We start from the raw sequence: 15,475 nt of genomic DNA on the forward strand, positions 1-15,475 counted from the left end.
AAGTAAAACTACTAAAATTAAATGTCAGAAAGTAATAAGGAGGGTGTTCTTTTATTTTAGGTCTTTTATTTAAAAAATGAGAGACTTTCTTTAATTATCAACCTTCCTAAATTTGAGTACACTATCCATGCAATAAACATTAATCAATAATCTACTATGAGTTTCTTTGAAATAAAGGTAAGTATGGAAACTATATCAAGAGTTTTAGTGCATATCATTTACAACAGCAAAATGGGTTATTTTGATAGTCTTGGTGGAACATTTTCTACTTGTAAAACATTATTTGAAGTTGAATAATGGAAATAAAGGATAGAGACATAGTCTCATTTGTGTTTTCAATGGAATATAATAGGTAGGACTCATGACCACAAAACTTTTTCATTGACAAAATGTCATCCTAAAACTTGCTTGATCATTTAAAGAGCAATTCATCTTTCATAAAAGGAAAAACCAATAATAACAATAAAAACTAAAGAATGAATCTTTTTAAATATACCAAATGTTGTGGTGAAAGAATATTTATTAGTAAAATAGAAAGCAAATTAAGAATATAGTTACCTTATCACAATAATAAAAAACAACAGGAAAAGTTATTCCTTCTTCAAATATTTTAATAAAAGAGAGATCACCTGCCTCATAGATACAGGCACAGACAGACACTGTTTCCTATCTTAATTTCCACCTGTTCCACATTTTTCTCAAGGCAAATTTAACATCTTTGTTCCTCAAACTGTAGATTAAGGGGTTCATCATGGGAACCACATTAGTGTAAAAGACAGAAGAGATTTTTCCCTTATCCATAGACCCAGCTGAGGATGGTTTTAAATACATAAATGCACCAGATCCAAAAAACAGAGATACAGCAATCATATGGGAACTGCAGGTGCTGAAGGCTTTGGACCTGCCCTCAGTAGAGTTCATGTGTAAGATGCTGTAGAGAATGAAGGCATACGAGATAGAGATGGTGGTGCTGGGCACAACGATATTGATTCCCACCACAACGAACACCTCCAGTTCATTGACGTGAGTGCTGGTACAGGAGAGCTGCATCACAGGGAGAATATCACAGAAATAGTGATTGATTATGTTTGCATCACAGAAGGTCAATCTCAGCATATATCCTGTGTGAGCCATGGCACCAGAAAATGCCATTAAGTATGAACCAAGCATAAGGTAGGAGCACACTTTCGAGGACATGGCAACATTGTACAAGAGTGGATTGCAGATGGCCACGTAGCGATCATAGGCCATTGACATCAACACATAACACTCAGAAATAACAAAAAATGAGTAAAAGTAGAGTTGTGCCATGCACTCTGTAAAAGAGATAATATTCTTTGTTAATATGAAATTCATTAGCATTTTTGGTGTACATACTGATGAATAACAGAGGTCAATCAAAGACAAATTAAAAAGGAAAAAGTACATGGGGGTATGAAGGTGTGAATTTAGTACAATTAGAGTTATCAAACCCATGTTACCCAACATAGTGATCATATACATTATAAGAAACAGAAAGAACAGGGGTAGTTGAAGACCTGGTTGGTCTGTTAAGCCAACCAGGATGAATTCAGTCACAAAAGACATATTTCCAAAAGCCATTCTTTTCTACTGGAATCTGTGGACACAGGAAAAAGTGTGTTACATGATAAAACAATCTAGCTATTCCCATAATATCTCATGCCATCAGTATGAAAGATTCTCAGGCAATATTCAAATCTATTATAAACCTATAGAATCTTCCTTCCCTGGGACCATGAGTGGCATAAAGTTCCCTTTATCAAAAATCTTACTAAGTTAAACATATTTAAATATACCAGCAAATTAAACTAAACAACAGCTCACAAGCAAAGGATAAGGAAAGTAGAATGGACAGAATCATCTTTCTCTTATCCTACACGTCTCCCTTCACTTGATCCACCTGCTTTCTAGAAAAGTCAGTTGTAGCAGCTTTAACAACTAGTGCTGGCCTGTAATGCAGACTAGACTATGGTGGGAAGTAAATCAAACAGTTTCTAATGCAAAAGTAAGGTTTCAAACTATAGGAAAGGTTGTTTAGGAAAAGTCCTGTCTTTGGAGAAAGAATTTACTAATGCTCTATCTTTTATCCATCTCTTCTTTCCACCTGGAACATATTTTCTGCCAGCTTTACTTAACTTTTCAGGATTCAATAAATTGGGAAAAATTGACCTGTCTTAGATCCCTGAACTTTTGCCCTTAAACAAGGGTATAAATACATATACAGTTCATAAACTCACCCTCATTAATCCAGAAAATATTGGATCTTCCTTATCCTTGCTGGGAATGAAATTTTCTGGCTTTTGGTTTTGGTTTTATTTGTTACTAACGCAATTGCCAATGTTCCTTGAAAATGTTTATAAGCTGCAGGTTACATTTTCTGATTGTGACTTTCAGTACTTACATATAACAGATAAATAAAGGCCTCATGAATGTTGCATTTGCCATTTTATAATATGGAGAATGTGCAATAGGAATGTAGTGATATTAATATAATGTACTGGTTCTAAACAGAATCAAAGCTTGTTAGTTCTCATCCCTTGGGAACAGAACTTAGGTATAAGAAGGAAGTAAGGGAATTGTATTTACACTCTGGACCAAGATCGTTTTTGAATTCTTGAGGGACTACAGTCTTACTGCAGTTTGTCCCTTCACTCTTGGCCTTATACAACTTCTAAGGCAAAACCAAATGCAAGCTACCATCTCTACGCTGTCTTCATATCTGATGGAAGATCTTCATCTAAGATCCAAAGTGGAAATATTCTGCATATTTTGCTCTATATTTCTTATTTCTTTTGTCTGAATTTTTTCAATAATTGTAGCACCTCAGTTCATTTACATGTCAATAAATATTTTAATTAAAAATTTCTTTTGTCCCTTGTAAAGCCTCCACTTCTATAACAATTAGAAATCTCAACCTGAAATCCTTCTGGAAATTCAATATAATAATTACCTGGAGAAGTTACATAAACTTCCTTTGCTTTATGTTTCCAGTTTCTAAAGTAGTAGTGATAATTAACAGAGCCCCTTTCTTCTTTTAATATTTTATTTATTATTTTTATTTTATATGTATGAGTGTATTGCTTGCATATATGTAAGTGCTCCCATGTCATGCAATGCCCGGAGAGGTTAGAAGAGGGCTTTGAATTCCCCTGGACCTGGAATTATGGATGGTTGCTAGCTTCCATACGGAATCTGGGAATCAAACCCAGGTCTCCTGCAAGAACAGCTAGTTCTCTTAACTGCTGAGCCATCTTTCCAGCTCCAAGGATCCTGCCTTCTTTTATGAATAATATTTTAGGGCAGTTCAGTATTTAGAAAGAGAAACCAGTTAATAAATACAGAAGGAAGAACAGAATTAGAATGCAGTATCTGACAGCCTGTGGAGTTACACTCATCACTGAGGAGGCCAGGTGGAAGGGCAATAGTGATTTTTATGATGGATGAATTTCTGTGGCATAACCTGACACTGGTTGTTCTTGCAGAAGACAACATATTTTTTTTCATTGTAATATCTCTTTTCCCCTAAAAAATTGTTTGATATATAAAAACAAAGTCCACATCTTTGTTTACTGTTTGTTTAACTTGTGCTCAGTGTAGTTCATGGTATATACTGGGAACTTAACGATTTATGTATATTTGGCTGCTCTCTGTGTAGAAAATTTGAAAGTATTCCACAGACTACCTTCAATGCTCATGGTGCCCTTACTCTTCCCCCAGCTGCTATACAAATTCAGGCACTCCTTGAATTTTGAAAGCTCTCCTCTACTACACTATATGACTCAATTGTAGTGACCCCTGTCTTTCTCATATTTTCATACATGCTCCTTTCATGCAGCATCTACAGTGCTTTAGCAAGGACTCTGAATTCCCAGCTCTCTCTCTCTCTCTCTCTCTCTCTCTCTCTCTCTCTCTCTGTCTTTTGCTCTGACTTCTCCTGCTTGAACTCCCAATGGTTTTCCATTACTCTCTGAGCAACTTAAACCATGTCATAAATTATGATTAATTCTAGATTAAAATTAAAGGAGATGTTTAATCAGTGTTATATTTAAAAGTGACCATGAAAGAATTTTTTGTGTCATTTAAGGACTTCAAGGACACTTAAAATTAAACATTCATTTAAATGAGCTTCTTTTTCTAATAGGCCATAATTCTGCAGATCGAATTTTCTAGAATTGTCTTGATAATTAAGACTCTCAACACAGAACCAGTCTCTTCCATGCCGCCATGTGTTGTTGGCCTTAGTCCTCCAAGATTCAGTACCTCATGGTCACAAAATATGTATTTTAGTTCTAAGAACCACATAAAAACACAACTACATATAGAAAGCCAGACAATAAGGTATGAGAACTCTCCACACACATCTTTTTATATACCATAAAGTAAACCATGTGCAGTGAATTACTTCCCTTTATGTCTCTTCAGTAATGGGCCAGGTAACATGATTGACCTAGTTGTAAGGAGAATTGAAAGACTGATTCTCTCCCATCTTCAGCCTTTATCATCAAAGCAACTTTCTGGCATTGAGGAAGCAGCCAGGGCAAATTCCTCCTGCGTAGCATACAAACACTGTCTGCTGCAAACAATAATGTTAGAGGAAAGTGTACAATCAGAAATTGTAATGTTTGCTCAGGATGTTTTGCTAAAGAATATACCTATGTTTTAGGAGCTCATGTTTATCACTTTTAAAATTTAAAAAGCTATTTTAGGTACCTTTAAGGAATATGCTTGCATTTATTCTTTTGTTTTTTTTTCATCTATTTATCTTTTTAAACTTTAAATTATTTGACGTGTTTTTGTATACTTAACCAATTATATAAATTGACATAATGTGAAAAACAATATATGTAAAAGTATACTTACTCCAAACTATCTATATGGTGCAGTGTGAAGGAAAAGCATCAACTTAATTAATTTTCATTTATTAGTTGACAAGAATATGAAATTTCAAGATGCTTAAAATAAGTGCTATCTGGAAAGATGAAATGGGGACCTTTTTTTACTGAGATAATTTAAGCAACATAGAACTGTATGAAGACTTATTAAAACCCATCTGTTCGTAAAAGAGTTTGAAAAGGGTTCCTTGCATGGACAGACAATGCAACTCCCAGAAGACATTGGTTATTTAGTGTAAAATTCAATAACAGATATGGGTTATTTCTTTGTGAGCTTTTGGTTAGAAGAACCCCAAATAATATAGGCTATTACCACTTCCCTTGGTTGTCCATCATAACTAAATAGGAAGACTGTATTGCTGAAGACACCACACACTTTGGCTGCAGAACATAGAGAACTCAGTCTTTAAAGGAAACTCCCTTCTAGTGAGCTTCCATAGGACTTAAAGGTGCAATACAGGCTGCTGAGGCAGAAAAGGCATCGATTATCTTCTCCAGCATTGGATCCTGCATGCTACAATACCAACTTGAAAGGCAGGTTGTTCCCACTGGTGCAATAATGACAAGACTCTTTAAGGGTATAACTAATGCTCTCTTGACTGGATTATTGGCCTATTCCACATGAAGGAACTAATTTCTAGTACTGTAAACCTGGGAGGTCATGAGACCTAGGGGAAAATCTACTGTTGTTTTGCTAAATGGTTGTGTTGTCCAATGATCTTCTCAATAGTTAGGCTTATACCTATAGATTTGTCCTGCTCATAATCTTGCATAGAGAAGCTTTTAATTTCAGAGGATGTTATTTCATTCAGAAACTCTCAACTGTTTAAAGTGTTGAGAATATGTACTTGCAAGAGCTCAGCCATAGAGATAGGACACCTGTATCAATTCCCTGTCCGTAACACTGGAAATATCACAGAAGAGGGATTGGAGATCATGTAAGAGCCAGAGGAGGGGGAAACAGCTTTGGAATGGTGTCTTCTGTGGATGACATGGTCATCTCACTCATCGCCACACCCCCAGTGAAAACTCATTGTCCTTCCCCTAGCAGTCATCTATTGCTGATGGGGCATCAGCTAGAGGATTGTTGACTGGCTTGATCTTGAGCAGGTATTCTGCAGGCAGCCACAGGCAGTTCTGTGAGATCATGGTTGAAACAGACTTGTCATGTCCAGGAAATGCCATTTTGAAGTAGTCATTCCCAACTTCTGGCTATTAAGATAGGGCCCCCTTTTACATGATGTTCTCTCAGCTTTGGAGCATGAAATAAGATATGGATATCCCCTCGGGGCTCAACACTGTACAGACCTGTTTCTTTGCCATTTGACAAGTTGAGGGTCTCTGTATTAATCATGGTCTGCTCTACAAAAATGTTTCTCTGAAGACTGAGACTTGCACTAATCTATTGGTATGGAGATAAATGTTTAGAAGGTATTTGATATTTTATCAATTTAGCAAATAATAGTGATAGGTTTTCACTTAGGGCCTATTAGTTTCCCAGCGAAGAGTTCTTAACAAGAGTTTCAATACCAGGCGTGATTTTCCTGCTGTGACATGGGCTTTAAATCCAATATTAAAGGAAATTTGTTACACAATTAAAGATTCAAAACTAAGATCCACATATAAGGAAGAACATGCATCATTTGTTTTACTGGCATTGGATTAGCTTGCTCAATAACATTTTTCCAGTTTCATTCATTTACTTACAAATTTCGTAAATCCATTTTCATAACTGAATAAAATTTCATTGTGTATTTGTATCACGTTTTCATTATTCATTTGACTTTTTGAGATCTAGGTTGTTAAATTTTCCTAGCTATTATGGATAGAGCTACAGTGAACATGGACGTGCAAGTGTTTCTGTAGTAAGATACAGAGTCTTTGACTATATGCCCAGGAATGGTACAGCTGGGTCATATGATAGGTCCATTTCTAGGTTTTAAGGAATCTACAGACTTATTTCCAAAGTGCTGGACTAGTTTACACCCCCACAAACAATGTATAAGGATTTCTTCTTCCCATATCCACACACATCTTTGTTGCCATTACTATCTTTGATGATGGTCATTTTGCTTTGAGTGTGATGGAATATTATAGCAGTTTATTCTGTATTTCACTGGTGACTAAAAATGCTAAATAATTTTTCAAGTTTTTACTAGTCATTTTGTTTTCTTTTAATATCTGTTTAGTTACACAGTCCATTTCTGTTTGGGTTGTTTGTTTTCTTCCAGTTTAGTTACTAAACTTATATCATATTTTATTATAGTTTTTCTCAAAACACTGTTTTAAATGAATTTCTGTTCATTTCATATAATACGTCTTAATCATATTTAGAGCCCCCTTCCCCATCCACACCCCCCAGAGACCACCAATGGATTTCATGCATTCTGTCAGATGTTAAGGCCTATTGATAACCCTCAGTGCAAGCTCATCCACTGGAGTCTAGTCAGCCTACCTAGAGTCATTCCCTTAAAGAATATCAACTCTCCCCCACTCACCCATGGCTCAGGGACCATTGTGACGAGGGGCAGAAAGACTGTAAGAGCCAGTGTTGGTGCATGAACATAAGGAAAAGAGTTTTCTGCTCAGCTGGGACCTTGCTCATATGAACTAACAGCAATGGGGGCAGCAATGCACAGGACCCATGTGATCTCAGCTACACAAAAACCCATCATAGAACTGGGGAAATGGGTAGCAGGCCCCAACCTTAGCTGAAGAACCTCTATCACATTGTTACCCAGAAAATATTTTCTTCCATTCTGTGGGCAGCCCCTTCACTCACTTAACATTTCTTATTATTGTACAGAAGCTTTATCTTTATGAGATCCCATCTGCCCACTGTTGGTATTTTTTTCCAGTACTAACAGTGTCCTATTAAGAAAATTAGTACCTATACTATATGTTGAAGAATACCTCTCACTTTTCTCTAGCACTTTCAAGATGTGAGGTCTTATATTAAGATCTTTGATCTATTTGCAGTTGAGTTTCCTGTATGGTGAATTACAGGCATCTATTTTAATGCTTCTACATGTTTTCATGCTCAGGATTCCTAGGATCTTCTGTTGAAATTTCTATCTCTAATCTATTATAAGTTTCTATTGTCTATAGTTTTAAAATTTGTTTTTATTGAATTTTTGTGTAATTTATACAGAACATATCAAAGAATCTTAATAATCTTACACCCTCGTCCCCACTGGTACCCTCCCATACCCATCCACTGGAGCCCATAATGGTGTTTATATTTTTAAGACTCATTTCAATAAGTTCACTAGTTATGAGAGCAGCTGTACTTATCAGTGACTGGGGAGATCATAGACCCTAGAAGAATTCATTACAGTTGTTTTGCTAAACTGACATGGTTTCAAACCGCTAACTAAATGTATATGTATTTGTTTATATTCATAGAGAAGTGCTAATTTCAGGCTTAATCAGAGATGTTTCTTTTTGCAATAAACAATGGAGAATACAGAGACTCTTGGTTGTTCAAGGTACCGCAAATAAGTGATGACTGAATGTTCAGTCTCAAACCAGACCCTCTAAAGGTCAAGGAACATCATAAAAGGCAAAGTGGAAAGAATCCAGAAGGGAAGTATGAAGTGCTATGTTCTGACAATTGCATGCCCATTGTGTTCATGAGCTCCAAGCAGATGTGGTTGTTTCCACTAGGCCTGAACAAGACTGGCCTATAAACAGTCAGTCATTGATGGGGAAGGAAATCACAGAGTCCTATCTATTCCCGGAAAATGATTGGTTATTCATGAATTCTTGGGAAGAAAATCCATTGCCTTAATATTCAAAACTCATAGTATACATGAATGAAATTGTCAAACAATAAATTTTTAAAAAATCAATAAACAGCCAGGTATGGTGGCACATTCTTTTTTAGTAGTACAATAGGTTGCAAAATATATTAGGATTAGAACATGTTAACTTTTGTACAATCACATAATTCTGTCTTTCCTAATAGTGAAGAAAAAAATGAAGCTTAAATGTAGTAAGTCAATACCTTAAATTAAAAACTCTGGATAATGTCTCAGTATTAAATGGATCAGTGTAATAATGGAATATTAGGGTCTGAAGACAAGTTATAGGAATGGGAGCATTCAGAATAGATAAAAAATAGGAAAGAATGAGATCCATGGGACACTGGGAGAGACTAAATATATGAATAATTGACATTGAAAAAGGAAAAGAGTTTCATGATAAAGGCAGAGACAAAGTTTTCACTAAAGTCATAGCAGACAATTTTCCAAATCTAGAGAAAGAGAAGCCCATCCAGGTACAAGAGGCATTTAAAACACTAAATAGATCAAGAAAGAACCTCCTATATGATATTACAGTTAAAACACTAAATATACAGAAAAAAATGAAGTAAATTGAAATCTTTAAAAGAACACCAAGTCACATGGAAAGGCAGACCCATAAAAATAATAGCAGATTTCTTAGCAGAAAATTTGAGAACCAAGCTATTTTTGAGAGGTGTATATCAGATACAATTGCCAACCCAGACTAAAATAGCCAGACAAATCTTCTATCATAAATGAATAAGGAAGAAGTAAATTTTTCCATAATGAAAACAGGCTGAAGGGATTCATGAGCACTTCAGAGTGAAGGTTGTGCATTGTTATGCAGGCTTCCAACTTTCATGAGCTGTAATTCATGCTGGGGTGAGCTTTTGCTGTCTTGGTGTCATTAATGCTCCTATAAGTAGCCCTTCACAAATACTCCTGAAAATAACCCCAATAAAACTCATTAGTTCACCAAGTTGGATATTGATGGTATCCTTGATGTGGTTTACCATCAGCGTCCTCTGTCAGTGATTAAACATTTGTTCTTGTCTTCTCAAGAATATTTGTCACACAACACATAGGGCCTTGGAAATAAGAACAAGCCAAACTCAAGATCAGTCAATAGAAAGACATAATCAAGATCAAAGCAGAATTAGTGAAGTAGAAATGAAAAGAATTACAAAGAATAAATGAGACAACAGATGTTTCTCTGAAAATATAAACAATATTGACAAATAATGAGCAAAAATAAAAGAGAGAAAAGATCCAAATTAATAATATTAGAGGTATAAAGGAGGGGGCATTACAAGAGATGACAATAAAATTCAGAAAAGCATTTGGAAATACCTTAAAAATGTATGTTTTGAGAAATTGGAAAATCTAAAATAAATCAATGAATTTAAATGAAGAAGATTAAACAATTTCCACAGATCTTTAACTTGCAAAGAGACTGAAGCAATAATAAATCCCTCACCTAAAGCAGCCCAGGTCCAGATTGGATTCAATGTTGAATTTACCACATTTTAAAGATCTAACACTGCTGTCTTTCTAGCTCATCCAAAAACTGGAAAATAAAAAAGGAATGTTTCCAAATTCTTTTTAATGTCAAAACCAAATACAGACACAGAATGAAAAGAAGATTCTAGTCTCCCCGATGAGCCTAGATGAAAAAACACTTAATAAGAAATTTGTAAATAAAATTCAACAACAAATCATAAAAGTCATTGACCATGATCAAGTTGGCTTCACTCAACTTGAAGTGCAAGAGTGACTTGATTTATGCAAATCAGTACATGTGAACTCAGTAGTGAAATCAGTACATATGAATTCAAGGACAGAAATAACATGATCAAATAGATGCATAAAAAGTTTTTGACAAAATTCAACATACCTTCATTATAAAAATCCTGAAGAGAACAGGAGAAAACTCTGAACATAAGGAAAGCTGTGTACAACAAACATATAGTCAACACTGACAAGGACAGGAGAAGAAAGCAGTCAGGCAGTTAGGGTGGGGGTTCAAAGCAGACAGTGATAACCTGCTCAGAAATCAGGAATGCTCTTGGTTTTATTGGTAACAGTTTAGGCTGGAGAACAGAAATGCCAAACATGTTTGGCCAGTGGCATTACTTCGTGTCCTTCATTTTTGTTTTGTCTTCTTTTTCACAGCGATTTAATGACCACAGTTACCAGGAAGCTATGTTGATCATGTATATTATTAGACCTTGAATGTGTGTGCTAGATTCCCAGTCCCATTATCAGCTTGGAGAGACAGCTACTTCGTGTCCTTCATTTTTGTTTTGTCTTTTTTTCACAGCGATTTATTGACCACAGTTACCGGGAAGCTATGTTGATCATGTACATTATTAGTCCTTGAATGTGTGTGCTAGATTCCCAGTCCCATTATCAGCTTGGAGAGACAGATGAAGATCCTGTGAGAGTCTATGGCTGAGTCGGTTGGACTGAGCAGCTGACCTTGCCTTACCTCAGCCCAGTCATTTCAAAGACCAGTTTAGTTCTTTAATACAAAAAGAGACAACATAAAACTGTATTAACATCTAGACAAAGCCAGACAGCTATAGTCCTTGTTGGGAGCTGTTCCTGCTATATGATGTTCTCCTTGCTTTCTCTCAGCATTAAATGATCCTTCTTAAATACACAGTTTGTTCTCTGAGAAATTTATTTTTTGGTTTCTAGATGAAGGATCCAGAGCTACTGACTACTTTGAGACTTTGGTGACCATGAGTGTCTGACACTCTACTCTTTAGTTAAGCCCACGGGAGATGAGAAAGTCTGTTGCTCTCAAGGATCCCATTCTGCTGTGTCAATAGCATACTAAATAGGGCAAAACTCAAAACAGTCACATTAAAACGAGGAAGAGGGCAAGAATGTTCATTTTCTGCATTCTTAATAAGTATAGTATTTGAAGACTTAGATAAGCAATAAGACAAGAGAGGAAATTAAAGAGAATAAAAACAAGGAAGGAAGAAGTCAATGTATTCATCCATAGATGCTATAATTCTGTCTATAAGAGGCTGTGAGACTTTTCCAAAAAATTCTTACATTTTATTGAAAAACTATACTACTAGATATGAAGTATATATACATGTAACATATAAACCTAATAGCCTTCCCAAATACTGACATACTGGCAAAAAAAAACAAGGAAACAATCCCATTCACAGTCACCTAAAAAGGAAGGGTTTAAATGTATTTAAGGAAAGTAAAAACTCTACAATGAAAATTGTAAACTATTCGAGAAAAAAAATTAAGAATATAAGTAGTTTGTGGAAAGACTCTCTTTGGTTATGTATTGAAAGAGTTAACATTATAGAAATGACTAATGACAAAATCAATTTACATACTCAATGTAGTCCCAATGAAATTTTAATGCCAGTTTTCATAGAAAAAGAAAAAAAATCTTAAAAATCATATGGACGCACAAAATGTCTAGTCAAAGCCCTTCTGAGTCAGAAAGAAAAAGCTGATGCTGTGGCCATTTATGGTTTCAAGACATACTGCAAAATCACAGTAAAACAATGGAATAAAATAGAATGCCCAGCAATAAACCCTTGCAGCTACAACCATGTCATCTCTGGGAAACATGCAAGAAGATATGTTGTACAAAGCATAACCTTCCCAATAAGTTATGCTAAGAAAATTAGATATCCACAAGTACAATAATGACTTGATCCCTATTTCTCCCCTTGAAAAATAGAAAAACAAACTCCAGATAGATTGAAGACCTCAACATAAGAAAGTCTGAAACTGTTATAGGAAAATATGGTGAAAGTGTTTCAAAACATAGGGATAGAGAAGGTCTTTCTGAATAAAAGTGTGGTCACTCAAGAAATAATGCCAACAACTGAAAAATAACACCATGAAATAGAAAAGCTTCTACACAGCAAAGCAGTTAATCAAGTGTATAGGAGTAACAGCCTATAGACTGCTATCTAATGATCTGTCACAGCATCTATGGCTAGAATATTAAAAAGTACTCTAAAACTAAACAGTATGAAATCAATCAAATAAACGTGCAAAAATAAACTTCTTTGATGATGCAGTAGACTTGTCCATAAACAGAAGGTTCCATCTTTATCATATGGTAAGAAATTTCATTTGTCTAGAGATATGACAGAGAAAGGGTTTTCTCTAAGCTATATGGCCTGCCTAGTCTTGTGTATTTGGCTGTGTTTACAGTGCCACCTATGAGTTCCCTCCCATTGACAGGGCTTTAAGTTCAATTAGATAGGTGTTGATTACCTCCTAGATAACAGTGCCACTACTGTGCCATTTGAGGTAGTTTGCTGTGTCAGTCATTGTGTTAATTAGACTTCAGAGCTGGGTTGGAAAATCGATTTTCTCCATTAGCAGCTTGCATAGTGTCCTTTAGAACTATGAGAGCTAGTCTAGGGAGAAGGCTTCCAGGTCAGTTCCAGCTCCCTTGCTCCAAGTCCTGTGTTCGAAGTGTATCCTCTCTATTCAGTAATAGGGCCTTACCTTCAAGAGCTGTGGCTACAGCCTGTGTTATTTTGGGAGTCTCTTGCACTACACTGACCAACAACCTGAAGGGCGATTTCTCCTGTCTGACACCATGTTTCCTGCTCTAATAGCATTCAGATACATACATACACTCATGTGAAGATATTATATATGTATTTTTCAGTAGGTTTTTGAGTTAATACATTTATCTCGGGTGTTTCACACCACCTAAGCTTCATCTCTCTTCTCTTTCTCCATCTAACCTCCCTCTCATTTCCCCAGTTACAGCAACCCCATTTTCCCCTTGGTAATAACTATCTCCTCTTATCCCCTCTCTCTTGAGTTCCTTCTTCTCTTTTACTCCCACTGTTCCTTGTATGTCCTTCCATCTTCCCTTCCCAGTTGAATAGCCCCATTTTAACATTTTCCCTTGATAATATCTGTTTCTTACTATACCCCTCTTTTGGGCTCTTTCTTGCCCTTTACCGTGATATTCCTTTTCCGTATTCTTGGCTCATTTTCATTCTTAAACTTCATGTAGATACATAAAAGCAAGACTGTATATATGACATGAAAATAAAAATGAGACTGCCTACAGGAGCAAAGGGACTAATGGGAGAATGGGTGAAAGGGCAAGAGAGTAGTACAAAAAAAAGCACACTAGACAGTACATACTTGTAGGAAAATATCCTTCTGTAACATAGTTCCATGTACCATGATTAAACACAATGGAAATTTGAAAAATAATTACTATTTTAAAACTTATTCCAGTTTACAATCAGAGCCCCAGTTTAATTCTGGTCAATTGCAGTAGCCATTTAATGCTCCCTAATTATTTTAATGTGTAAAGGAAAATTATTTAACCAAATTCCATCATTGTAAACTTCAAAAAACCTAATGCCACAAGAGCCCTGTGACTGACAAAGGCTCCTTGTCAGTCCCAGATCTTCAGTTCAATACATATAGATGGAAAGATGATAGACAAAGATAAATAGGAGAGAGGATAGATTATAGATAGAGCCATAGATGATTGATAGATAGATTTAATTTTTCAAACTATGCCAGTTTCTGAATGTCTGGTGACTCAAGAAACCTCAAGAGTCAATATGTACATGCTCCAAAAATTTTCAAAAATACTTTATTACTTTTATTTTATATGTATAAGTGTACAGTTTGCAGGTATATAAGAGCACTCATGCTATGAAATTCCAGTAGGAGTCAGAAGAGGGCAATGATTCCACTGGGACTGAAGCTACAGATGGTTGTAAGCCACCGTGTGGGTACTGGGAATTCAACCGGGATCCTCTTCAAGATCAACCAGTGCTTTTAACTGCTGAGCAATCTCTCTAGCTCCTTTCTCAGCAAATATTAATCTTTAAATGTTAATACATTATTAATTTCATTATTAATATTCTATTGTTAATATAAATATTTGAGAGAAAGCTCAGGCAATACCTTCAGTTGCTGAAACCTGGCAATCTGGGGGTTCCTATCAGACCATATAAGAATGGATGAAGCTGGTAATCCCTTGGAGCTCAATCAACATACTCCAATCTCAGTGTTTGTCCTGCTTAAAATTATTTTAAATGATAACATATTTCTTTACTGCATTTTCTTTTCCATTCTCTTGAAAGTAAAAATGGAATGTTCTTTATTACTTTGGTCTTGATACATATCTGCAGCAGTTTTCTGAACAAATGTACAAAGACCAACTCGCTTCAAGAGGAGTCAACTTTTACTCGTATGTTATTCAGACTGACAAACACACATTAACAGAATTCATAGCAAAGTTGATACATGTTACAATAAGAAAAAATTAAATGAAATGGAATCCTGGAATCCCAATTTTATTCAATCCCAAGGTGTTTCCAAAAAGAAAGGATTAGTAGGCATTAGGGAAAGGAAAAAGATGAGGTCAAACAACCAGATAGAGAGAAATGCATGGATCAAAGGTGAGAAAGTGTATTAGCTACAAAAACAGATGCATTATTTTAGATATGACTTCGTTCACTGAAGACAATAATTTTAGGGGGTTGGAGAGATGACTCAATGGTTTTGCATAGAACCCAGGTTCAGTTCCTTCTGTCCACATGGTGGCTCACAACTATATGTAAATCCAGTTTCAGGGAAGCAAATTTGTATGCTCTCTTCTGATATCTCCAGACTCCAGAACACACATAAAAATAAACACTTTCAAGCAAATATACATGTAAAAAATAATTACAAAGAAATTAAATTATTTTATCAAAAGAAGTTGTAAACAAAAAAACTCAAAAACTTTTAATGTGCATA

General features: G+C 35.6%; 1 protein-coding gene across 2 annotated transcripts; it reads right to left on the reverse strand.

Annotated features, from left to right (window-relative positions):
- Positions 1-666: 666 nt before the first annotated feature.
- Positions 667-9,149, reverse strand: LOC103740354 (olfactory receptor 8B3-like). 2 transcript variants are annotated; one of them, XM_017800085.1, is made up of 2 exons: positions 9,141-9,149; positions 667-1,608 (listed from the first exon to the last, which is right to left on the reverse strand). In XM_017800085.1, the coding sequence occupies exons 1-2, from the start codon at positions 9,147-9,149 to the stop codon at positions 667-669; spliced, it is 951 nt and encodes a 316-aa protein (XP_017655574.1). The 2 variants fall into 2 exon arrangements, with proteins under 2 accessions (XP_017655574.1, XP_008839158.2); XM_008840936.2 differs by lacking the exon at positions 9,141-9,149 and adding an exon at positions 7,365-7,378 and having other exon boundaries at positions 667-1,603.
- Between the last annotated feature and the right edge of the window lie 6,326 nt (positions 9,150-15,475).

The sequence above is a fragment of the Nannospalax galili genome, unplaced genomic scaffold (genome assembly GCF_000622305.1).
Source record: "Nannospalax galili isolate Female #2095 unplaced genomic scaffold, S.galili_v1.0 scaffold881, whole genome shotgun sequence".
Taxonomy (NCBI): domain Eukaryota; kingdom Metazoa; phylum Chordata; class Mammalia; order Rodentia; family Spalacidae; genus Nannospalax; species Nannospalax galili.